Source organism: Coregonus clupeaformis, chromosome 1, assembly GCF_020615455.1.
Source record: "Coregonus clupeaformis isolate EN_2021a chromosome 1, ASM2061545v1, whole genome shotgun sequence".
Taxonomy (NCBI): domain Eukaryota; kingdom Metazoa; phylum Chordata; class Actinopteri; order Salmoniformes; family Salmonidae; genus Coregonus; species Coregonus clupeaformis.
In genome coordinates this window covers 28,416,890-28,444,379 of record NC_059192.1, presented here as the reverse complement: position 1 = coordinate 28,444,379, position 27,490 = coordinate 28,416,890, and the positions used below count along the sequence as shown (strand labels likewise).

Here is a 27,490-nt window from a genome sequence, read left to right as displayed (position 1 = left end):
ATGGTACATCAGCAGGGTCAGAATAACCCCAGTCATAACATGTCACATCATGTCAACATCTCATCCAATGCACACTTTCACCACTAAGCCTGTGCCGCATACAACTAGGCCTATCTAGGCCTAAATAAGCACAAAAAAATATCTTCTCTGTTTTGGGCTTTATGGGGTTGATGGGGTATCATCATTGTCCCTGTATGTATGTTTCAGTAAGGAATTGTCCAACAACAACAACCTAAAAGTGAGAATTAATGACATATGCATACGGAGATTACAGCAGGATACACTTTGCAGTGAAACTGAGCAAATGATCTAACGAAAACCTCCCATTTTATTCATTTACGCCCTGTGAATACTTTCCTATCTCAATGTTCACCGACCCACTGACGTTGTTTATTGCCGGCACTGTTGAATGGGCCTAATTTCCAAAGCATTATTCAGAGATGATTAATTTCCAGTAAGAGTATGGGGAAATGTGAAGCGTAACCACATGCCATGCTTTATGTCCCACTGGGTGTGTTTGAGTTGGTGGCACCATGCCAAGAGGAAGGCCAGAGAGGAAGCTTATTTGCTTATTTCTATAGGCATGAATAGTCACATTGTACAGAAACGGTTAATCAAGTGACAGTAAAAAATGTGAATGAGGAAACAGTATTTACTTTTGCCTTTGAGTGGATGAAGCTATAGGGGCCACTAGATTCTAAGGGAAATTCATCCACATAGGTATGGTTTATAAAAACACTTGTGAGAGGACATTTCAACATCTGGGATATTTCAAACGCTCCCTATTTACATAATGGCAAAATGTATAGGAAGGGATACACAGCATTGTCTCAAAGTGATTCATTTACAGTATGTTCGCTGTCAGATAGCACAGTGGTGTTTAGACCCTTAGGAAATAAACTTATTTAATAGAAATAGTGTATTTCCATGCAACATTGGAAATATATTAATAGTATGAACTGTACTGATTAAAGATCATGGCCAGCTGTCATTGGATACCCTACCCAAACAGTTCCAGCCAGTCAATGACCTACTGTAGTCTTAGATCTAGCAGTCCCTCCCATCTGGTTAGTATTGCAGAGGCATCTCCCTATCAATCACCATCACACACAGGAAACCAGATCTTCCATTCTCCCCTATAGAATCCAGGAAACTCCTGCTTCTCACGCAAGCTCTATCTTTGAAGGACATGCCTCCTTCTCCTCCTTCTCCTCCTACTTTACTCTCTCTCACACACACACCCACCCACATTCACACACCCACACTCATACACAGAGCGGAGCTCGTGGCCACCCAGCTGCACAAATACACTAGATGCCTGTAAGGGGTGGAAACTGAATATTCCGTAGCTTGAGATTTTCTGCAGTATTATCCAAAATGAGCAGCTCTTTCTCAGCCAAAATTCAGTCCAAAATGGAACTGGCCAAAGACATGAAGGAGGAGGATAAGTTGTACAGATATAATGGAGTGCTGTACCCTGTCATCATGAGTCCAGAGGAGAACCTGAAGGCTATGGAGAGGCTGGAAGCAAGAGCAGATGATGTCATGTTAGTTGCATATCCCAAATGTGGTAAGTCAGAAATATTTGAATGATGAAAAACTGAAGCATTTAGATGGTCATCCTTGGGCAATGGGCATCTATATAGTCATTGAGTATATAGCCATGTTATTTTTACTCGTTATTGTTATTCGTTATTCACAGTGTCACTTTTTTATACACATTTTAATCTTATCTTTAACTCTGCATTGTTGGAAAAAGACCCGTAAGTAACATTTCACTGTTAGTCTACACCTGTTGTCTACGAAACATGTGACAGATAAAAAAAATTATTTTTATTTTACTACTATATCAAGTTTTAATCAGTGAAATAAGGAGTGTTCCAATTGGTCTTCAGTAGCCTACTCTCTGGCCTTACCTACTGTAGCCGACATAAGGCTCAAAGTTCAAGTTCATTATACAATTGGGGTAATCAGTCTTACTCATAGTGTTGTCTTACTCATAGCTCATAGTGTATGTCATTTTATTTTGCAGCGTGTATTCAAAAGTCATACAAAATATTTTTTATTTGTTGAGTGGGTTTGAGATATTCTCTTACAATAGTGACCTATAATTCAATTTCACAATGGATGGGCCTCTGAGCGTTTGGACTTGCAGAATATGATCCGTGTGCTTTGGTGTAGGGCCTCCCCGGCAGGCAAAATTGGTTGCAATAAAGTATGTTTCATTTTTTTTACCTTGTTTTGCAGCCAGTTTTGCCCGCTTTGTCAGTTGTTTCCTCTGCACACTATAGAGTGATGTAAGATAAGCAATCAGTGTTGATGAATGTTGAATTAAACACAGGCCACTCTACATGCTGCAGACATAGAGGCCCCCTTGTAACAACGGTTAATGTAATAACATTTACATTTTAGTCATTTAGCAGACGCTCTTATCCAGAGCGACTTACAGTTAGTGAGTACATACATTCTTCATACTGGCCCCCCGTGGGAATCGAACCCACAACCCTGGCGTTGCAAGCACCAAACTCTACCAACTGAGCTACAGGAGGTTAATGTAATAACTTGTCTAAATGTAATATATTTTATATTTATAATGTAATAAAATCGGTTAATGTAATACCTTGTAACAACTTTTTGGATTAATAACCTAAGTAACTTCAACCGATCATCTTATAGCGTACTAAAATCAATGTTTTATGTATAATTTCCCTTATTTGAATGCACATACCACCCTCCACCTACTGCAAATACACACACAAACCCATGCACACTCTTACACACACACACTCACAAGCACACATTGAAATGTACACACATGCAGTCATAGACACACACACACACACACATACACACACACAGAAACACAGGTAACACTTTATATGAAGTATACATAACATCTTTATGAAACCAGTTATAACACCTTTATGAGTGTTGCAATATCATTCATAACAACCATCATTACACATTTATTCAACATCATTCGTAAGGGACTTTCAAAATAAAAGTTCCTTCGAATAGCTCTTAATTTATCATTACAAAGGAAATGTGTATTTTTACTGCCACAGTACCCAACCCCCTGACACACTATTTATGCAACAGTCTGGGAGCACTGGGTAAGCCTCTGGGCCCAGTTAAAAAAAAAAAAAATCTGGATAATAATGATCTGGATTGTGTTATCCCCTTTAAAAACAAAATCCATGATCAGATCAATCTGTCTGATTTTGAGCCAGTTTATTTTTTAAGGATCGGAATAGGATCATTTTGATCCAGATACCACAATATCAAGACACAGAATCCGGATTTTCTTTGAATAGACATACACCTTGCCATCTACTGAGAAGGTAATGTTCCTACGTCTACATGGTCATAGGGAAACAGATGAGTTAACTACATGAATAAGGTTACTAATAACAAGTGAAAGAAGAGTCTGACTAGAAACGTCATATGGAGAAAAGGAATGCTGTATTCTATATTGTGAACGTACGTCTTCATTATAGGACATATATATGCACTTATTTGATACTACTCAATATAACAAATAACCACATATATAGAGTGCCTTCAGAAAGCATTCATACCCCTTGACTGATTCCACATTTTGTTTTGTTACAGCCTGAATTCAAAATGGATTAAATATTATTATTTCCCCCACCCATCTACACACAATACCCCATAATGACAAAGTGAAAACATGTTTTCAGAAATGTTTTGAAATGTATTGAAAATGAAATACAGAAATATCTCACTTACATAAGTATATCACACTCTTTTGCTATGACACTCGAAATTGAGCTCAGGTGCATCCAATTTCCTTTGATCATCCTTGAGCTGTCACTACAACTTGATTGGAGTCTACCTGTGGCCAATCCAATTGTTTGGACATGATTTAGAAAGAAACATACCTGTCTATATAAGGTCCCACAGTTGACAGTGCATGTCAGAGCAGAAACTATACCATGAAGTCCAAGGAACTGTCCGTAGATCTCCGTGATAGAATTCTGACGAGACATATACAATGCGCTCCAAAAGTATTGGGACAGTGACAAATGTTTTGTGCTTTTGCCTCGTCAGAATTCTATCTCGGAGATCTATGGACAATTCCTTGGACTTCATGGTATAGTTTCTGCTCTGACGTGCTGGAGCACAGAGCCAAAACAAAACAAAATGTGTCACTGTCCCAATACTTTTGGATCTCTGACTGTATCTGGGGAAGGGTATAAAACAATTTCTAGAGTGTTGAACGTTTCCAAGAGCACAGTGGTCTCCATCATTGGGATATGGAAAAAATGTGGAACTACCTAGACACTGCCTAGAGCTGGCCGTCTGACCAAACTGAGCAACCGGGCAAGAAGGACCTTTGTCAGGGAAAAGGAGGTGACCAAGAACCCAATGACCCCTCTGACAGAACTACAGAGTTCCTTGGCTGAGGTGGGAGAACCTGCCAGAAGGACAACAGTCTCTACAGCACTTCACCAATCTGGGCTTTAGGGGAGAGTGGCCAGACGGAAGCCACTCCTGAGAAGCGTCTTATCCAGTCACAAAATCGAAAAGCTAGCTATTCGGCAGCACAATATTATTGAGTAGCGTCAAATAAATTAATGTACTTAAAGTGTTATGCAGGCTTTATTATTTTAAATATGAGTTACCTTGATTCATGCAGTTTACTCATCTCTGTTTTCCTGACAGTGTAGAAGTAGTAAGTGTAACATGACCTGTCCAGTAGATGGCAAGGTGTAGGCCTATTCAAAGCACAGAAAATCTGTATTCGTGATCTTGATATTGTGCATTCTTAGAAAAAAGGGTTCCAAAAGGGTTCTTCGTCTGTCCCCATAGGCGAACCTTTTTTGGTTCCAGGTAGAACCCTTTTGGGTTCCACCCTCTGTGGAAAGGGTTCTACATGCAACCCAAAAAGGTTATTCAAAGGGTTGTCCTATGGGGACAGCCGGAGAACCCTTCTAGGTTCTAGATAGCACTTTTTTTTCAAGAGTGTGGTATCTGGATCAGAATTACCCTGCCCGATCTTTTTCTGAAAAACTGGCTCAAAATCAGCCAGATTGATTTGATCCTAGATTGCAAAAAAGGGGATTACAGAATCCAGATAATTGTTATCCAGATAAAACGTTTTGAAAACAGGGCCCAGAGCATGACCCAGGTAGCAAAATTATACTGAACAAAAATATAAACGCAACATGTTAAGTGTTGTTCCCATGTTTCATGAGCTAAAATAAAATATCCCAGAATTGTTCCATACGCAAAAAAAGACTCAACATGTATTACAAACACACATACAGACTCAACATGTATTACAAACACACACATGCCCATTGCACACACACTCACAGGTACACGTAGTCACGTGACAAAATAACACACACACTAGTGGTGCGCCGGTCATCTGTTTGTTCACACGCCCGCAACTGCTAATAACCCATCCGCAACCGCCTGACTATATGTGATAAAGAGAAAATCTTAGGTCCGCACCTGATCCTAACCCGCATAATTTCAACATTTTGGTAGTGTCAGGGGTGCTGAAGGTGGGTGTGGTGCAGGAATCAAGCGCAGGACGCAGAAGCTAAGTCCAAAAGACTTTAGTGAAATATTCATGTCACACCCTGGCTCTGGGGACTCTATATGTTGAGCCAGGGTGTGTAGATTCTATGTGTTCTTGTTCTATGTCGGTAGTCTAGTATTGTATTTCTATGTTGGCCAGAGTGGTTCCCAATCAGAGGCAACGAGTGTCAGCTGTTGCTGGTTGTCTCTGATTGGGAACCATATTTAAACAGTCTGTTTTCCCATAGTGTTTGTGGGATCTTGTTCCTTTTGGTTTGTTCCGTGTTGGTTGTGTTTAACCTAGGACGTCACGTCATCGTTTATTGTTTTGTTTGTGTTATCACTAAAGATAATAAAATATGTTCGTTCATCACGCTGCGCCTTGGTCTACTCCGTTCAACGAGCGTGACAGAAGATCCCACCATACCAGGACCAAGCAGCGTGTCCAGGAGCAGGCAGCCTGGACATGGGAGGAAGCGCCGGGAAAGGAGCTGGAGAGGTTGGCGATGGCCCAGGTGGGCAAAGTGTGGTCCTGGGAGGACATGCTTGGGGGAAAAGGGCCATGGGCTAAGGTTAAGGCCCTGGCGAGAGAGGAGCAACGGCGTCAACAGTGTCATCGTCGGACGGACGAGAGGCAACCCCAAAACATTTTTAGGGGGGGGCACACGGCATGGGCGACTGGGCAGCAGGAGGCTGCCACAGGGCGAATTGGGAGATTAGGAGAGGAGGCCACCGGGTTTGGGGGGCCAGAAGGCAGGTTGGCGGAGCCTGGATGGAGAGCAGAGCCAACTCCCCGTACTCAGGCATGGCAGCATGAGACTGGGCAGGTTCCGCGGTATGCGGAGCTGCGTACTGTGCCACGAGTGGTCCGGCATAGTCCGGTACGTCCTGTGCGAGCACCCCGCACGTGTCGTGCGAAGGTGGGCATGCAGCCAGGACGGAGTGTGCCGGCTCAGCGCTCGTGGCCTCCAGTGCCTCTCCTCGGTCCCAGATATCCTGCGCCAGTGTCACGTGCTGTTATGCCAGTACGGGTACACAGCCCTGTACGTCCTGTGCTGATGCCTCACACAGAGTGTGTGAAGGTAGGCATTCAGCCAGGACGGGTTGTGGCCGCTCTTCACTCCAGGCCTCCTATCCGTCTCCATAGCCCGGCCCGGCCTGTTCCTGCTCCTCGCACCAAGCCTACGGTGCGCGTCGCCAGCCCAGCCCGGCCTGTTCCTGCCACTCGCACCAAGCCTACGGTGCGCGTCGCCAGCCCGGCCCGGCCTGTTCCTGCCACTCGCACCAAGCCTACGGTGCGCGTCGCCAGCCCGGCCCGGCCTGTTCCTGCCACTCGCACCAAGCCTACGGTGCGCGTCGCCAGCCCGGCCCGGCCTGTTCCTGCCACTCGCACCAAGACAGGGGTGCGAGTCGTCAGCCCGGTAAGGCCCGTTCCTGCTCCACGCACCAAGCCAGGGGTGCGCATCGTCAGCCCGGTCCGGCCCGTTGCTGCTCCACGCACCAAGCCAGGGGTGCGCATCGTCAGCCCGGTCCGGCCCGTTCCTGCTCCACGCACCAAGCCAGGGGTGCGCATCGTCAGCCCGGTACGGCCTGTTCCGACTCCACGCACCAAGCCAGGGGTGCGCATCGTCAGCCCGGTCCGGCCCATAGCTGCTCCACGCACCAAGCCAGGGGTGCGCATCGTCAGCCCGGTCCGGCCCGTTGCTGCTCCATGCACCAAGCCAGGGGTGTGCGTCGTCAGTCCGGCACAACCCGTGCCTGGGTCACCGGTGCCTGGTCAGGTACCGGTCAGCTGCTCCACACCGGAGCTTAAGCAATCCGCTCCTACGATGTCCAGTCCAGCTCCAGCCAGCGGGGCCAGACCGGACCAGGGGCGCTACGGGGGGATTATTGGAGGGTGGTGGGCAAGCCCGGAGCTGGAACCGCCTCCGAGGAGGAATGGCCACCCAGCCCTCCCCTGTTTGGTTTATGTTGAGGCGCGGTCGCAGTCCGCGCCTTTGGGGGGGGGGGGGATACTGTCACACCCTGGCTCTGGGGACTCTATATGTTGAGCCAGGGTGTGTAGATTCTATGTGTTCTTGTTCTATGTCGGTAGTCTAGTATTGTATTTCTATGTTGGCCAGAGTGGTTCCCAATCAGAGGCAACGAGTGTCAGCTGTTGCTGGTTGTCTCTGATTGGGAACCATATTTAAACAGTCTGTTTTCCCATAGTGTTTGTGGGATCTTCAAATCAAATCAAATCAAATTTTATTGGTCACATGCGCCGAATACAACAGGTGCAGACATTACAGTGAAATGCTTACTTACAGCCCTTAACCAACAGTGCATTTATTTTAAACAAAAAAGTAAGAATAAAACAACAACAAAAAAAGTGTTGAGAAAAAAAGAGCTTTGTTTGTTCCGTGTTGGTTGTGTTTAACCTAGGACGTCACGTCATCGTTTATTGTTTTGTTTGTGTTATCACTAAAGATAATAAAATATGTTCGTTCATCACGCTGCGCCTTGGTCTACTCCGTTCAACGAGTGTGACAATTCACGTAGTAAACGAGCACAATAAGCCCGGAGGCGAAATAAAGGCGCACACAGGCGTCAAACAAAAGGCGCACTAACGTGCGAAAACCTCTCCAAACAACGGAGGTAAGTACGTAGCTCAGAACACCAAAACAGAAGAGCAATCACACACAACACCATACACATACAACGAGAACTAAATAGGACACTAATGAGGACTAACTAGACACAGGTGTACAACATCAAGACAAAACCAAACGAACATGAATCATAGATCGGTGGCAGCTAGTACTCCGGGGACGACGACCGCCGAAACCTGCCCGAACAAGGAGGAGGAGCAGCCTCGGCCGAAACCATGACAGTACCCCCCCCTTGACGCGCGGCTCCAGCCGTGCGCCGACCCCGGCTTCGGGGACGACCAGGAGGGCGCGGAGCAGGGCGCGCGGGATGGTCCCGGTGGAACTCCGACAGGAGAGATGGGTCTAGGATGTCCCTCCGCGGCACCCAGCACCGCTCCTCCGGGCCGTACCCTCCCACTCCACGAGATACTGGAGACCCCCCATCCGGCGTCTTGAGTCCAAGATGGACCGAACGGTGTACGCCGGAGCCCCCTCGATGTCCAGTGGGGGGCGGAGGAGTCTCTCCTATCTCACCTTCCTGGAGTGGACCAGCTACCACCGGCCTGAGAAGAGACACATGGAACGAGGGGTTAATATTCTTATATTCAACAGGCAGATGTAACCTATAACACACCTCGTTCAATCTTCTCAGGACTTTAAAAGGCCCCACAAACCGCCGACCCAGCTTCCGGCAGGGCAGGCGGAGGGGTAGGTTTCTGGTAGAGAGCCAGATTCGATCTCCGGGTGCGTACACCGGCCCCTCACTGCGGTGGAGATCGGCGCTCGCCTTGTGATGACGGATGGCCCGCTGCAGGTGGACGTGTGCAGCGTTCCACGTCTCCTCCGAGCGCCTCATCCAATCATCCACCGCAGGGGCCTCGATCTGGCTCTGCTGCCAAGGTGCCAGAACCGGCTGGTAACCTAACACATATTGGAAGGGGGTTAGGTTGGTAGAGGAGTGGCGGAGAGAGTTCTGGGCCATCTCGGCCCAGGGAATGTACCGAGCCCACTCCTCAGGCCGGTCCTGGCAATACGACCTCAGAAACCTACCCACATCCTGGTTGACTCGTTCTACCTGCCCGTTACTCTCCGGGTGGTACCCTGAGGTAAGGCTCACCGAGACCCCCAAACGCTCCATGAACGCTCTCCATACTCGGGAGGGAAACTGGGGGCCTCGATCAGACACTATATCCTCGGGTACCCCGTAATGCCGGAAGACGTGGGTAAATAGTGCCTCTGCGGTTTGTAGGGCAGTAGGAAGACCCGACATAGGGAGAAGACCACAGGCCTTAGAGAACCGGTCCACAACGACCAGGATGGTGGTATTCCCCTGAGAGAGGGGAAGGTCTGTCACAAAATCCACCGAGAGGTGGGACCATGGTCGTTGTGGAACGGGCAGGGGTTGTAACTTACCCCTGGGCAGGTGTCTGGGCGCCTTACACTGGGCGCACACCGAGCAGGAGGAGACATAAACCCTCACATCCCTGGCTAACGTGGGCCACCAGTATTTAGTGCTAAGACAATGCACTGTCCGGCCAATACCCGGATGTCCAGAGGAGGGTGACGTGTGAGCCCAGTAAATGAGTCAATCCCGAATCTCGAGCGGAACGTACTTCCGACCCTCAGGACACTGTGGAGGGCTGGGGTCGGGCACGCAACGCCGCTCGATTTCGGCATCGACCTCCCACACCACCGGTGCCACAAGACAAGACTCCGGTAGTATGGGAGTAGGCTCAACGGACCTCTCCTCCGTGTCATACCGCCGGGACAGCGCATCTGCCTTACCATTCTGGGACCCAGGGAGGTACGTGATTTTAAATACGAACCTGGCGAGAAACATGCTCCATCGAGCCTGGCGAGGGTTCAGTCTCCTCGCTGCCCGGATGTACTCCAGGTTCCGATGGTCAGTCAAAATGAGGAAAGGGTGTTGAGCCCCCTCAAGCCAATGCCTCCACACCTTAAGGGCCTGAACTACAGCTAACAGCTCCCTGTCCCCGACGTCATAATTTCGCTCCGCCGGGCTGAGCTTTTTAGAGTAAAAAGCACAGGGGCGGAGTTTAGGTGGCGTGCCGGACCGTTGAGAGAGTACGGCCCCTATACCGGCCTCAGACGCGTCCACCTCGACCTGAAAGGGTAATGCGGGGTCCGGATGCGCCAGCACCGGAGCCGACGTAAACAGGTCCTTCAGTCTCCTAAAGGCCCTGTCCGCATCAGCTGACCACTGCAGGCGCACCGACCCACTTTCAGAAGGGACGTGATGGGAGCTGCCACCTGTCCAAAACCCCGGATAAACCTCCGGTAGTAATTGCAAAGCCCAAGAACTGCTGCACCTCTTTGACAGTGGTTGGGGTTTGCCAATTACGCACAGCTGACACACGATCCACCTCCATTCTCACCCCTGACGCGGACAACCGATAGCCCAAAAAGGAGACCGACTCCTGGAAAAACAGACATTTCTCTGCCTTGACATATAGGTCGTGCTCCAACAGCCTCCTCAATACACGACGCACCAGGGCTATATGCTCGGCCTGGGAGACGAGTACACTAGAATGTCATCAATGTACACGACCACCCCTTGCCCCTGCATATCCCAGAAAATGTCATCTACGAAGGATTGGAAGACTGATGGAGCATTCATCAACCCATATGGCATGACGAGATACTCGAAATGACCTGACGTGGTACTAAACGCTGTTTTCCATTCGTCGCCCTCCCTAATGCGCACCAAGTTATACGCGCTCCTGAGATCCAGTTTTGTGAAAAACCGCGCTCCATGCAATGACTCCGTCATGGTCGCAATCAGAGGGAGTGGATAACTGTATTTCACAGTAATCTGATTGAGACCACGGTAATCGATGCACGGGCGCAACCCTCCATCTTTTACACGTGGCTCCGTGGGAGCGCTGCTCCTGCCTGGAGATCAATCGCACAATCCCCCTGTCTATGAGGAGGCAACTGCGTCGCCCTAGCTTTACTAAACACGAGAGCTAAATCCCCATATTCAGGCGGAATGTGCAGTGCGGGCACTTGGTTTGGACTTTCCACCGAAGTCGCCCCTACGGAAACACCCAGACATCGCCCCTCACACTGAGCAGACCACCCATTGAGAGCCCTCTGTTGCCACGAAATAGCAGGGTTATGGGTGCTTAACCAGGGAATTCCCAGCACCACCGGGTACGCAGGAGAGTCGATCAGATACAACTGTATAGTCTCCTCATGACCCCCCTGCGCACACATCCTAAGTGGCGCTGTGACTTCCCTAATCAACCCCGACCCCAACGGGCGGCTATCTAAAGCATGAACGGGAAAAGGCTTGTCAACAGGTAGGAGAGGGATCCCTAAATCTAAACAAAACTTCCGATCAACAAAATTCCCAGCTGCGCCTGAATCTACTAGCGCCTTATGCTGGGAATGAGGTGCAACCTGTGGAAAACAAACAGGCATACAAAAGTGCGCAACAGAGAGCTCTGGGTAAGTGGGGCGTCTACTCACCTGGGAAGGCTCCCCAGTGCGTGGCCTGTTGTCTCCTCCCTCGGGGACCCCTCCCCAGCACCTGGCCGCAGTGTGCCCTCCACGACCGCACTTGGTGCAGGGGACAGGCCCCCTCGGGCTCCTCCTCCTCCTTTCTCTAGCGCCAGCACCCCCGAGCTCCATAGGGCTCGGCTCGGAGGTGCCGGAGGGTGGAATGGACGGACCCCACTCGGGACGTCCACGGGTGGCCAGCAGGGTGTCCAGACAGATGGACATGTCGACCAACTGGTCGAAGGTGAAATTGGTGTCCCTGCAGGCCAACTCACGTTGAACGTCCTCCCGTAGGCTACATCGAAAATGGTCGATGAGGGCCCGTTCATTCCACACTGCGTCTGCCGCTAGAGTCCGGAACTCCAGCGTGAACGCCTGTGCGCTCCTCCTCCCCTGTCTCAGGTGGACTAGACGCTCCCCCGCCGCTTTGCCCTCAGGTGGATGGTCGAACACGGCCTTGAAGCGACGGGAGAACTCGGCGTAGGAGATGGTGGTGGCGTCCATCCTCCTCCACTCGGCGTTGGCCCATTCCAACGCCTTGCCCGTGAGACAGGAGATGAGGGCGGAAACGCTCTCGTGTCCCGAGGGCACCGGGTGTACAGTGGCCAGGTAGAGCTCCACCTGCAGGAGGAACCCCTGACACCCGGCAGCTGTTCCGTCATACGCCCTCGGGAGCGAGAGCCGAATCCCACTGGGTTCCGGACCTGGGACTGGTGGACCGGCCGATGGGGGTGGCAGGGTAGGTGGAGGTGTGGGTACCCCTCTGGACTCCCATCGGTGCAGGGTGTTGATGACGTCCTGTAGAGCGGTCCCCAGTTGTCGTATCTGGTCATCCTGGCCGCGGACATGCTCCTCCAGCGACTCAGGCGTGACTGTTGCTCCTGCTGATTCCATATTAAATGGTGTGTGATTCTGTCAGGGGTGCTGAAGGTGGGTGTGGTGCAGGAATCAAGCGCAGGACGCAGAAGCTAAGTCCAAAAGACTTTAGTGAAATATTCACGTAGTAAACGAGCACAATAAGCCCGGAGGCGAAATAAAGGCGCACACAGGCGTCAAACAAAAGGCGCACTAACATGTGCGAAAACCTCTCCAAACAACAGAGGTAAGTACGTAGCTCAGAACACCAAAACAGAAGAGCAATCACACACAACACCATACACATACAACGAGAACTAAATAGGACACTAATGAGGACTAACTAGACACAGGTGTACAACATCAAGACAAAACCAAACGAACATGAAACATAGATCGGTGGCAGCTAGTACTCCGGGGACGACGACCGCCGAAACCTGCCCGAACAAGGAGGAGGAGCAGCCTCGGCCGAAACCGTGACAGGTAGGCTATTTGTTAGTCAACTTGTCTATAATACATATACATGCAGCTTCTCTTCTGTCGTTATATGTTGCCCTAGAAGACTAAATAAACCCTTGCTCACCAGAATAATGCCATAAATGATAGAATAAAATGCTTCAATCTAGTTGACATTGGTAAAGTTTTCTGTTAACTCTGCTTCTTGCGCGGATCAAATACGTTTAGGGACCTGGGAGAAAATGGAATAACAAAAAAAATAATGGGAAAGATCTTCTGTGCAAAATTTCCAAACTACATCCATAGTCCCGTGTAGCTCAGTCGGTAGAGCATGGCGTTTGCAACGCCGGGGTTGTGGGTTTGATTCCCACGGGGAGCCAGTATGAAAATGTATGCACTCACTAAAAAAACTGTAAGTCGCTCTGGATAAGAGTGTCTGCTAAATGACTAAAATGTAAATTTGATCGGTTGTAAGGAAATAGAAAGCTGTGAAAAAGACCCAACATGTTTCTGATAAGATTTCAGTTTGGCTTAGATGCATATTTTGTGGTTGAAGAGACCTTAATCTTCGAACTTCATGTCCAAATCATCTTTTTAAAAATCACCTTTATAATAAAGCGTTTGCAGGCTAACAATAATATACAATTCCTAATGTGATGAGTATCCTAAGCATAGGACAAGATTCGGTAACAGTATTCACTACAGCCTAAGTTAATTTATCTCATGACTGTTTGCAAAACAAAATAGACCGTTGTGAACAGACCGTACATGTCTTTGTAGTGCATAATTACAACGGGTGTGTGTGAGAGAGAGAGAGAAAAGGAGAGGGGTGTTGTAACTAAATGAGTAAAAACAAGATTGTGACAATTAAAACTAAGCACAAATGGACTGCTATGCAATTCATGTTCCTTTTTTTTATATTGTTCCCATTTTCGCCAAGCTTAGAATTCTAAACTAATAGAAAATAGAAGTGGAAGACTATTGCAAGCATGCTCCAAATCACTTGATATCCACCACAAGGGGGAGAGAAGAGGGAGAGATGGGAGAGGGACAGAGAGAGAGAGAGAGAGACCCGACTCATCTCAAACTAAACTGTCTGTTGTACGGAAGAGCATGTTTCCGACTCCAAACCCCCACAACTGAATAGATAAGATCATGAGCGCACCACTTACAAAACAGAGCTGAGAGCTCTCCATGCAGAATGGGGTCCCTACATAAATATCCCATGTTTTTTTTCTCTCCCTTACCCCAATCCCAGTATAATTTATAGCAATAATGATACGGAAAAAGAGTTTAGTCGTTTTTATTGCAACAACACAAATTCTTACACCTCTTCTGCAGGGAGTAGTGCCGTTTCACCATTTTACCACAGGGGGTGCTGCCGCACCCCCAGCACCCCTACTGCCCGTGGCTCTGCCTATACCATGTTAATTTGGTGTATAAAAAAAAGGTATATCTTTCAGTTTGCTCCTTTTGGAATCTTCAGTACACAGTTCAAACAATACATAGCCTACCGTTCAAAGTATCTTTTAAGGACAATGCAAATTGTAAAGGGCAATTTATAAAGTGCAAAGAGCACTCTGAGTATATTTCAAATCCTGGTTTTGAAGGTGTGTCCCACCCTTTACCTTGTCTCCCCTTTTAGCCTCAAACGGCCTCATTGATGTTAACCCTGTTTCTTTTTTAGCTGTATCCTTCACAATCCATGAAACCATTTTATGGATATTACAAAACACTAAGGGCTGGTTTCCCAGACCCAGAATAAGCCTAGTCCTGGACTAAAATGAACTTTCAATGGAGATTCTCAATTGAGAATGGTTTTTATACCAAGACTAGACTTAATCTGTCTCTGGGAAACCGGTCCTTAGCGGATTGCCACTGAAATGACAAATATTTTGGGATAATAATTTATAACTCACTCTTACCTCATTGTGAAACGTGGTGACACATTTTTTAAGAAAATCAAAGGACACTAACCCTTTCTATTCCTGATCCCTCTGTGTAAATTGAAAAACTTTCTCTTATGCTCAAATGTAAATGGACCTGAATGTTCACTGTCTCTGGCAGGTTTTAATTGGATGGTGGCGGTGCTTCGTAAAATAATAGCAGCAGCAACCGGTGAGAAAGCAGAGTCCAAAATCCCTCCATTGATGGAGTTCTTTGGGCCAGAAATGCTGCAGGTGGGTTATACTGGTTGACTCCCCTGTAGTTTTAGCAACACTGCAGGTTTGTCTGCCTCAAATAAGTCAAATGTGTAAATAATGTGGGTGTAGCTCATTGGAAATGCTGTGTATGTGTTGTGTGGGGTTGTATGGTTCAAAAATGCACAAATTCCCTGTAGTTTAAAGAGGTGCTGTAGTTATATTGTGAGGTATTCAGCCCACTTTAGGTCCATAAAGTACGTTTTCATGACACAACGTCAGGTCAGGACACTGTTCTCTATGCTACTTATGTCACAAACAGAGAGAATATCTATACAGTCAGGTGCAAAGGACGTCACGCTGATTGCTTAGCGAGTACCGTTTCCTCCTGATTCGGCTCATACAGAGGCTCCAAACCAGGACCTCTGCCTCGCAAACACATGTGACCGTGCCCCTGAAGCATCTTACAGAGTCACACCACCGAAAAGCTAGCTCTTCGCCAGCGCAAGTGGAGACACTTCAGGCTGAGGAGTGAGTTTCACAAATCCCCATCTGTTACACAGGCAAACAATAATGTAGTTTTACTGTTCTGTAACTAGTCACAATAATTACATACATGTGTTGCAATCATGCTGTGATCCAGTAAGGCCTGTTAGTGAATGTTAGTGAATTACAAACATGTGCTGTGAGTGGCCTCCACTGAACGCCCTCATGAGCCCTTGTGTGTGGAAATGTTAGCACAGCTAGATCTAAAACTTAATCCAACAAGAGTGGTCTCCCTACAGTATACATGGCCAGCTGTGTCAGGAGTGAAGAGTTTGTAACTGTCATTCCATTGGCACCCTGTGATCCCCTATGCCTAAAACAACCTAACATGCCTGTTTGCACAGTGTCTGTTCAGTATATGACCGTAAGAGCAACAGCATACCATGGCTCATGTAGCGTTAAATGGACGCCTTGTCTAACTTGCAGGTTATTCACAAAGCACCGTCCCCCAGATTTCTAGGGACACACATGCACCCAGATAACATTCCTGCATCCTTCACCACAAAGAAAACAAAGGTATGTTCTTTCATCCAGGTATCTAAGTGTTGTTGTGATGGAACTCACGATTACCATGTTTACTTTTCCAGCAGTTTTTTTATGCTTCGGGCCCACAGAACTTCCTCCTTTGATATGAGTGATACAAAATTCCATCACGACTTCCTCCAAACATCAACTTGTAATTCCCTTGTTATGTAAGAGTGAAAGCTTTTCCTGTGCAATGTGAGAACTATTGTTTCTCTGCAGATGCAGCCACAGCAGACAGAGTACCACACAGACATAGATACACATACTGCAAAGAACAAACTGTACAGAGTACATGGTAGACAGAGCAAAGCAGTAAACATACACACGTAGGACACTATTCAGCAGACAATCACGTTCCACTCAAATCTCAAACCTTGTTTACAACTGGCAATAGACTGTGTCTCATAACTCGCCATAACTCTGCCCTCCCCCTTCCTCAGGATATAGAAAATGTCCTGGATCAACATGGACTCAGGGGTAGACGTAACATAGTAAACTAAAATCCGGCCCACTCAAATTAGTATGATATGTTACGTTTGGTATGGTATGTATTAATTTGTGGATGTCCATAATCCATTTCATATGATATGAACACGAATTGCAATTCGTATGATATGTTACGATTTACAATTCGTATAATATGTTACAAATTACAATTTGTTGTGGCTAATGTAAGCAAGGTGGCTAGGTGGCTAGGTGGCTAACGCTAATGTTAGCTAGGTGGCTAACGTTAGCTAGGCTAGGGGTAAGGGGTTACGGTTAGGGTTAAGGTTAAGGTTAGAAGTTAGGTTAAAAGGTTAAGGTTCTGGTTAGGGGAAGGGTTAGCTAACACGCTAAGTAGTTGCAAAGTAGCTAAAAAGCAGTAACATGCAACCTTTGGGTTTCTAGATGTTCGCGTTATATGCTTACCCATCCAACCACCATCCTTTTGGTTTTTCCTTAAGCAACCTTCTGTAAAATGTATATAGGCTCAGAACTTTTGTGAAAAAGCACAGTTAACAATATATGGCAAATAGAAATCAAACTGGATGGTCTTCAGAAATAGATGGGAGGGGTTGAAGGTAGCGGAAGGATAGGAGTACAAACAAACAAAAGATAACTATTGTAAAATAGATTGTGTAAAATGTATATAGTATGTATGAGCTGGAAGTACAGTGCCTTGCAAAAGTATTCATCCCCCTTGGCATTTTTCCTATTTTGTTGCATTACAACCTGTAATTTAAATGGATTTTTATTTGGATTTCATGTAATGGACATACACAAAATAGTCCAAATTGTTGAAGTGAAATGAAAAAAATAACTTGTTTCAAACAATTCAAAAAAATTAATAACGGAAAAGTGGTGCGTGCTTATGTATTCACTCCCTTTTGCTATGAAGCCCCTAAATAAGATCTGGTGCAACCAATTACCTTCAGAAGTCACATAATTATTCAACAAAGTCCACCTATGTGCAATCTAAGTGTCACATGATCTGTCACATGATCTCAGTATATATACACCTGTTCTGAAAGGCCCTAGAGTCTGCAACACCACTAAGCAAGCGGCACCACCAAGCAAGCGGCACCATGAAGACCAAGGAGCTCTCCAAACAGGTCAGGGACAAAGTTGTGGAAAAGTACAGATCAGGGTTGGGTTATAAAAAAATATCAGAAACTTTGAACATCCCACTGAGCACCATTAAATCCATTATTAAAAAATGGAAAGAATATGGCACCACAACAAATCTGCCAAGAGAGGGCCGCCCTCCAAAACTCACGGACCAGGCAATGAGGGCATTAATCAGAGAGGCAACAAAGAGACCAAAGATAACCCTGAAGGAGCTGCAAAGCTCCACAGCGGAGATTGGAATATCTGTCCATAGGACCACTTTAAGCCGTACACTCCACAGAGCTGGGCTTTACGGAAGAGTGGCCAGAAAAAAAGCCATTGCTTAATGGTGTTCGCCAAAAGGCATGTGGGAGACTCCCCAAACATATGGAAGAAGGTACTCTGACTAAAATGTAGCTTTTTGGCCATGAGGGAAAACACCATGTCTGGTGCAAACCCAACACCTCTCATCACCCCGAGAACACCATCCATGCTGTGGGGATATTTTTCCATCGGCAGGGACTGGGAAACTGATTAGAATTGAAGGAATGATGGATGGCACTAAATACAGGGAAATTCTTGAGGGAAAACTGTTTCAGTCTTCCAGAGATTTGAGACTGGGACGGAAGTTCACCTTCCAGCAGGACAATGACCCTAAGCATACTGCTAAAGCAACACTCGAGTGGTTTAAGGGGAAACATTTAAATGTCTTGGAATGGCCTAGTCAAAGCCCAGACCTCAATCCAATTGAGAATCTGTGGTATGACTTAAAGATTGCTGTACACCAGCGGAACCCATCCAACTTGAAAGAGCTGGAGCAGTTTTGCCTTGAAGAATGGGGTAAAAATCCCAGTGGCTAGATGTGCCAAGCTTATAGAGACATACCCCAAGAGACTTGCAGCTGTAATTGCTGGAAAAGGTGGCTCTACTAAGTATTGACTTTGGGGGGGTGAATAGTTATGCACGCTCACGTTTTCAGCTTTGTTGTCTTATTTCTTGTTTGTTTCACAATAAGAAAATATTTTGCATCTTCAAAGTGGTAGGCATGTTGTGTAAATCAAATGATACAAACCCCCATAAAATCCATTTTAATTCCAGGTTGTAAGTCAACAAAATAGGAAAAATACCAAGGGGGATGAATAATTTCGCAAGCCACTGTAGAAGCCTAAGTGCTGTTGTTCATTAGTTTACTCTAATTAGGGGAGGAGTGGTAGGGTTAGTGGAAAATAATAATGGGAAATATATATACAGTGGGGAAAAAAGTATTTAGTCAGCCACCAATTGTGCAAGTTCTCCCACTTAAAAAGATGAGAGAGGCCTGTAATTTTCATCATAGGTACACGTCAACTATGACAGACAAATTGTGGAAAAAAAATCTAGAAGATCACATTGTAGGATTTTTAATGAATTTATTTGCAAATTATGGTGGAAAATAAGTATTTGGTCACCTACAAACAAGCAAGATTTCTGGCTCTCACAGACCTGTAACTTCTTCTTTAAGAGGCTCCTCTGTCCTCCACTCGTTACCTGTATTAATGGCACCTGTTCGAACTTGTTATCAGTATAAAAGACACCTGTCCACAACCTCAAACAGTCACACTCAAAACTCCACTATGGCCAAGACCAAAGGGCTGTCAAAGGACACCAGAAACAAAATTGTAGACCTGCACCAGGCTGGGAAGACTGAATCTGCAATAGGTAAGCAGCTTGGTTTGAAGAAATCAACTGTGGGAGCAATTATTAGGAAATGGAAGACATACAAGACCACTGATAATCTCCCTCGATCTGGGGCTCCACGCAAGATCTCACCCCGTGGGGTCAAATTGATCACAAGAACGGCGAGCAAAAATTCCAGAACCACACGGGGGGACCTAGTGAATGACCTGCAGAGAGCTGGGACCAAAGTAACAAAGCCTACCATCAGTAACACACTATGCCACCAGGGACTCAAATCCTGCAGTGCCAGACGTGTCCCCCTGCTTAAGCCAGTACATGTCCAGGCCCGTCTGAAGTTTGCTAGAGTGCATTTGGATGATCCAGAAGAGGATTGGGAGAATGTCATATGGTCAGATGAAACCAAAATAGAACTTTTTGGTAAAAACTCAACTCGTCGTGTTTGGAGGACAAAGAATGCTGAGTTGCATCCAAAGAACACCATACCTACTGTGAAGCATGGGGGTGGAAACATCATGCTTTGGGGCTGTTTTTCTGCAAAGGGACCAGGACGACTGATCCGTGTAAAGGAAAGAATGAATGGGGCCATGTATCGTGAGATTTTGAGTGAAAACCTCCTTCCATCAGCAAGGGCATTGAAGATTAAACGTGGCTGGGTCTTTCAGCATGACAATGATCCCAAACACACCGCCCGGGCAACGAAGGAGTGGCTTCGTAAGAAGCATTTCAAGGTCCTGGAGTGGCCTAGCCAGTCTCCAGATCTCAACCCCATAGAAAATCTTTGGAGGGAGTTGAAAGTCCGTGTTGCCCAGCGACAGCCCCAAAACATCACTGCTCTAGAGGAGATCTGCATGGAGGAATGGGCCAAAATACCAGCAACAGTGTGTGAAAACCTTGTGAAGACTTACAGAAAACGTTTGACCTGTGTCATTGCCAACAAAGGGTATATAACAAAGTATTGAGAAACTTTTGTTATTGACCAAATACTTATTTTCCACCATAATTTGCAAATAAATTCATTAAAAATCCTACAATGTGATTTTCTGGATTTTTTTTTCTAATTTTGTCTGTCATAGTTGACGTGTACCTATGATGAAAATTACAGGCCTCTCTCATCTTTTTAAGTGGGAGAACTTGCACAATTGGTGGCTGACTAAATACTTTTTTTCCCCCACTGTATAAAAAAGATGTGTAAATATATATTTGTATTTTATATGTACAGTACCAGTCAAAAGTTTGGACACACATACTCATTCAAGGGTTTTTCTTTATTTTTACTATTTTCTACATTGTAGAATAATAGTGAAGACATCAAAACTATGAAATAACACATATTGGAATCATGTAGTAACCAAAAAAACATTGAACAAATCAAAATGTATTTCATATTTGAGATTCTTCAAATAGCCACCCCTTGCCTTGATGACAGCTTTGCACACTCTTGACATTATCTCAACCATCTTCATGAGGTAGTCACCTGGAATGCATTTCAATTAACAGGTGTGCCTTCTTAAAAGTTATTTTGTGGAATTTCTTTCCTACTAATGCGTTTGAGCAAATCAGTTGTTTTGTGACAAGGTAGGGGGGGTATACAGAAGATAGCCCTATTTGGTAAAAAACCAAATCCACATTATGGCAAGAACAGCTCAAATAAGCAAAGATAAATTACAGTCCATCATTACTTTAAGACATGAAGGTCAGTCAATACTGAACATTTCAAGAACTTTGAAAGTTTCTTCAAGTGCAGTCGCAAAAAACATCAAGCGCTATGATGAAACTGGCTCTCATGAAGACCGCCACAGGAATGGAAGACCCAGAGCTACCTCTGCTGCAGAGGATAAGTTCATTAGAGTTACCAGCCTCAGAAATGGCAGCCCAAATAAATGCTTCAAAGAGTTCAAGACATAGACACATCTCAACATCAACTGTTCAGAGGAGACTGTGTGAATCAGGCCTTCAGGGTAGAATTTCTGTAAAGACATCGCTACTAAAGGACACCAATAATAAGAAGAGACCTGCTTGGGCCAAGAACCATGAGCAATGGACATTAGACCGGTGGAAATGTGTCCTTTGGTCTGGAGTCCAAATTGGAGATTTTAGGTTCCAACTGCTGTGTCTTTGTGAGATGCGGTGTGGGTGAACGGATGATCTCCGCATGTGTATTTCCCACCGTAAAGCATGCTTTGCTGGTGGCACTGTCTGTGATTTATTTAGAATTCAAGGCACACTTAACCAGCATGGCAACCACAGCATTCTGCAGCGATACGCCATCCCATCTGGTTTGGGCATAGTGGGACTATGATTTGTTTTTCAACAGGACAATGACCCAACACACCTCCAGGCTGTGTAAGAGCTATTTGACCAAGAAGGAGAGTGATGGAGTGCTGCATCAGATGACCTGGACTCCACAATCCCCCGACCTCAACCCAATTGAGATGGTTTGGGATGAGTCGGACCGCAGAGTGAAGGAAAAGCAGCCAACAAGTGCTCAGCATATGTGGGAACTCCTTCAAGACTGTTGGAAAAGCATTCCAGGTGAAGCTGGTTGAGAGAATGCCAAGAGTGTGCTAAGCTGTCATCAAGGCAAAGGGTGGCTATTTGAAGAATCTCAAATATAAAATATTTATTTAACACTTTTTTGGTCACTACATGATTCTATATGTGTTATTTCTTAGTTTTGATTTCTTCACTATTATTCTACAATATAAAATTTTTTAAAAATAAAGAAAGTCCCTTGAGTAAGTTGGTGTCCAAACTTTTGTCTGGCAGTGTTTATTTAAAAAAAAATTAGTAACCTTCTGTCTAATGTAACCATACCAAACGTAACAAATCATTCATATTTGAGTGATTTTTGTTTACTATGCCACGTCTAGTCTATGAGACCAGGCTGCCTGGAACAGTCAAAAAAATATACAGTTATTATTATTATGTTATGGTCTTCTGTTGATCAAAAACAGATGCTGGTGATATTCAGGAACCCGAAAGACACAGTGGTTTCCTTCTATCACTTCTCCAACAAAAACCCAGTTCTACCAACTGCCGAGTCCTGGGATCGCTTCTTCTCAGAGTTTATGAGTGGAAAAGGTACCTAAAGTAAAGTGCCCTTATGAACATTGGGTTTATATTTGGGGTTTGCTTCTTACAAATATACAACTTGAGTCATTGGTATTACAGTCAGATGTATCTATACATTACAAAGCCTCACCTGAATAGTATGTGCCTATTCCTAGTTCCCTGGGGTTCATATTTTGACCATGCACTTGGCTGGGAGAAGAGAATGGATGACCCTAACGTGATAATAGTCACCTTTGAGGAGTTAAAACAGGTATCAAACATTCCTTGTGTTTTGGATACAGACCATAGTTTTGATAGGTTTGCTTTGTGTCATTTACATTCTGTCTTGTTAATTGTGACCCACCCAGGACCTGAGTGAAGGTGTGCGAAGGGTCTCTGAGTTCTTTGGTTTCAGTCTCAGTGATGCCCAGGTCCAGGCCATCGCAGAGGAGAGCACCTTCAACGCTATGAAGGAGAGCTCCAATGACTCACACGGCCAGATGGGCAACGTCTTCTTCAGGAAAGGTGTGTGTGTGTGTGTATGAGTGTGAGTGTGAGTGGAGAGAGGAGAGAGGAGAGAGGAGAGAGGAGAGAGAGAGAGAGAGAGAGAGAGAGAGAGAGAGAGAGAGAGAGAGAGAGAGAGAGAGAGAGAGAGAGAGAGAGAGAGAGAGAGAGAGAGAGAGAGAGAGAGAGAGAGAGAGAGAGAGAGAGAGAGAGAGAGAGAGAGAGCGCTGTATGAGGGAGCTTTGTTTGTTTAATCCCACCCACCTGAGACAGAAAATGTGGTATTATGGTGAGACAAATATACACTTGATATGATGTCTGTCGACTTTAAATACAGACTCATGTCTCAGGTCTCCAGGTCCTCCTAAAACAATCCTTGTCCTTTTCAGGGAGAGAAAGCATTGGGATAATAACCTTTGGTAACCTCCTATAGGATGAATGCATTAATCAATTACTGTCTGTTTGCCTAACAAACCATGATTGTTACCCATAAATACAGTGCAGTATATAGTCTGTCATTCATTGACTAGTGTTCTTTCACTCTGCTGGGGTATGGTATAGGTAGCATAGGAGAGATCTCTCTCTCTCTCATTTTCTACATGACCTCACACAACCTAAACATGTCTGTGCTGAACAGACAGCCTCATGCTGGATTACCAACAATGACGAGACCGCCTACAGGGAGGAGGTGAGGGCTCTGGGAGTGTGGTGCCAGGAAAATAACCTCTCACTCAACATCAACAAAACAAAGGAGATGATCATGGACTTCAGGAAAGAGCAGAGGGTGCACCCCCCTATCCACATCGACGGGACCGCTGTGGAGAAGGTGGAAAGCTTCAAGTTCCTTGGCGTACACATCACCGACAAACTGAAATGGTCCACCCACTCAGACAGTGTGGTGAAGAAGGCGAAACAGAGCCTCTTCAACCTCAGGAGGCTGAAGAAATGTGGCTTGGCACCTAAAACCCTCACAAACTTTTACAGATGCACAATTGAGAGCATCCTGTCGGGCTGTATCACCACCTGGTACGGCAACTGCACCGCCCGCAATCGCAGGGCTCTCCAGAGGGTGGTGCGGTCTGCCGAACGCATTATCGGGGGAAAACTACCCGCCCTCCAAGACACCTACAGCACCGATGTCACAGGAAGGCCAAAAAGATCATCAAAGACATCAACCACCCGAGCCACTGCCTGTTCACCCGCTATCATCCAGAAGGCGAGGTCAGTACAGGTGCATCAAAGCTGGGACAGAGAGAATGAAAAACAGCTTCTATCTCAAGGCCATCAGACTGTTAAATAGCCATCACTAGCACATTAGAGGCTGCTGCTGCCTATTGAAATCACTGGCCACTTTAAGAAATGGAACACTAGTCACTTTAATAATGTTTACAGTCACTTTAATAATGTTTACATATCTTGCACTACTCATCTCATATGTATATACTGCATTCTATTCTATAATATTTTACTGTATCTTAGTCCATGCCGCTCTGTCATTGCTTGTCCATATATGTATATTTTCTTAAATTCCATTCCTTACTAGTTTTGTGTGTATTAGGTATATGTTGTGAAATTGTTAGATATTACTTGTTAGATATTACTGCACTGTCGGAGCTAGAAGCACAAGCATTTCGCTACACCCGCTATAACATCTGCTAAACACGTGTATGTGACAAATACAATTTGATTTGATTTGATTTAAAAGGCTGTTGCACACCTGTTTAGTTAGTTTCATGCATGATTATCACACCACCAACATTAAACTTGGTGGACTGGGATTTTTGGGTTACATTTGTGTATTTATACTGTATGTTTCATACTCGCAATGCACATTCACTATACTGCATGTCTTACGTGTGAGGTTTAGGTAATCTTATCATCAAGCAAAGTGATATTTTATAATATGTCGGCTACCTCACACTACCTAAAAGACTAGGTCAACTGTAATCTATGAATAACTGTAATCTAAAGATAACTTGCCTCATGCTTTATGTCCAGAATACAGAGTACTAGAAAGGTTATGTTATGTACTTCTTGCTCTACACTGATCACGTGTTTTAGTCTTTCTCATGTGTGTTTAATGGGTATTTCCTCCCCAGGTGAAGTAGGAGACTGGAAGAACCATTTCAGCCCAGCCCAAAGCCAGGAGATGGACACAGCATTTGAGAAGCACCTGGCAGGGACTAAGCTTGGGGCCAAACTGAAGTATGACCTGTACTGCAAGTAGACAGCAGACTGGATGAGCACTGACTGAACCGAGACAGGACGCAAGGGAAACACTGACAGATTAGGAAAATTCAACCCCAACAGGCAGGAGAGCTGGTTTGTGAAAGTGTGACATGAGATAGAGTAGACATGATATACTTCATGTTAGATTCTTTATACACATCTTGTAATCCTTGTTTATATACCACTGCACTTAAGTATGTTAATTAAAGTTGGTTCATTGATTTATATCAGCCTCCTTGTCTCTATTTTATGATATTTCATTATGTTAGGCATTCAGTTCAGAGTAATGGAATTTTACCCCAGGATCATAAGAGTCACACAGTGTAGTTCAATGAATTACATGCCACATGAGGTGAACTATAGTAATAATATGTTCAAAGTCCTAATTAGAATGCCTTTTGACGTTGGTACTGGCTTTTGTCGTAATGGCCATGCTTGGATCACATGGTAACCTCAATTACTGCAGGCCAACAATGTGACAGGTTGCACGCAATAAGACCGTTGGATTGAAATGCATACAATACAAGATTCAAAGCAAATATAATTATTCAGTTTGGAAAAGGTGACCAAGCTGAGGCCGTCTGTAAATGTAAAGTCTATCATCCTGTAATATCAATTATTTACTGTAAAGACAGTGACTCTCAAAAAAGTGAATTTTCAGAACTGAGGTTATGGTAGCCTACTGATTTGAAATTCACTATAGATACGGTATATACAGTGCCTTGAAAAAGTATTCATCGCCCTTGGCGTTTTTCCTATTTTGTTACATTACAACCTGTAATTTAAATTGATCTTTATTTGGATTTCATGCAATGGACATACACAAAATAGGTGAAGTGAAATGAAAAAAATAACTTGTTTCAAAAAATTCTAAAAAAGAAATAATGGAAAAGTGGTGTGTGCATATGTATTCACCCCCTTTGCTATGAAGCCTCTAAATAAGATATGGTGCAACCAATTACCTTCAGAAGTCACATAATTAGTTAAACAAAGTCCACCTATGTGCAATCTAAGTGTCACATGATCTGTCACATGATCTCAGTATATATACACCTGTTCTGAAAGGCCCCAGAGTCTGCAACACCACTAAGCAAGGGGCACCACCAAGCAAGCGGCAACATGAAGACCAAAGAGCTTTCCAAACAGGTCAGGGACAAAGTTGTAGAGAAGTACAGATCAGGGTTGGGTTATAAATAAATATCAGAAACTTTGAACATCCCACGGCGCACCATTAAATCCATTATTAAAAAATGGAAAGAATATGGCACCACAACAAACCTGCCAAGAGAGGGCCGCCCACCAAAACTCACGGACCAGGCAAGGAGGGCATTAATCAGAGGCAACAAAGAGACCAAAGATAACCCTGAAGGAGCTGCAAAGCTCCGCAGCAGAGATTGGAGTAACTGTCCATATGACCACTTTAAGCCGTACACTCCACAGAGCTGGGCTTTACGGAAGAGTGGCCAGAAAAAATTAATTGCTTAAAGACAAGAATAAACAAACACGTTTGGTGTTCACCAAAAGGCATGTGGGAGAATCCCCAAACATATGGAAGAAGGTACTCTGGTCAGATGAGACAAAAATTGAGCTTTTTGGCCATCAAGGAAAACACTATGTCTGGCACAAACCCAACACCTCTCATCACCCCGAGAACACCATCCCCACAGTGAAGCATGGTGGTGGCAGCATCACGCTGTGGGGATGTTTTTCATCGGCAGGGACTGGGAAACTGGTCAGAATTGAAGGAATGATGGATGAACCTAAATACAGGGAAATTCTTGAGGGAAAACTGTTTCAGTCTTCCAGAGATTTGAGACTGGGACGGAGGTTCACCTTCCAGCAGGACAATGACCCTAAGCATACTGCTAAAGCAACACTTGAGTGGTTTAAGGGGAAACATTTAAATGTCTTATAATGGCCTAGTCAAAGCCCAGACCTCAATCCAATTGAGAATCTGTGGTATGACGTAAAGATTGCTGTACACCAGCGGAACCCATCCAACTTGAAAGAGCTGGAGCAGTTTTGCCTTGAAGAATGGGCATAAATCAAAATGGCTAGATGTGCCATGCTTATAGAGACATACCCCAAGAGACTTGCAGGTGTAATTGCTGCAAAAGGTGGCTCTACAAAGTATTGACTTTGGGGGGGTGAATAGTTATGCAAGCTCAAGTTTTCCGTTTTTTTGTCTTATTTCTTGTTTGTTTCACTCAAAAAAGT

General features: G+C 45.3%; 1 protein-coding gene across 1 annotated transcript; it reads left to right on the top strand.

The window, feature by feature from the left end:
* Nucleotides 1-1,237: 1,237 nt before the first annotated feature.
* On the top strand, nt 1,238-25,498 carry LOC121583353 (sulfotransferase 6B1). The gene is made up of 7 exons (XM_041899536.2): nt 1,238-1,570; nt 15,081-15,193; nt 16,127-16,216; nt 22,444-22,570; nt 22,717-22,811; nt 22,909-23,065; nt 25,144-25,498. Exons 1-7 carry the CDS (start codon nt 1,378-1,380, stop codon nt 25,269-25,271), a joined length of 903 nt encoding a protein of 300 aa, XP_041755470.1. The 5' UTR covers nt 1,238-1,377; the 3' UTR covers nt 25,272-25,498.
* The last annotated feature ends 1,992 nt before the right edge of the window (nt 25,499-27,490 follow it).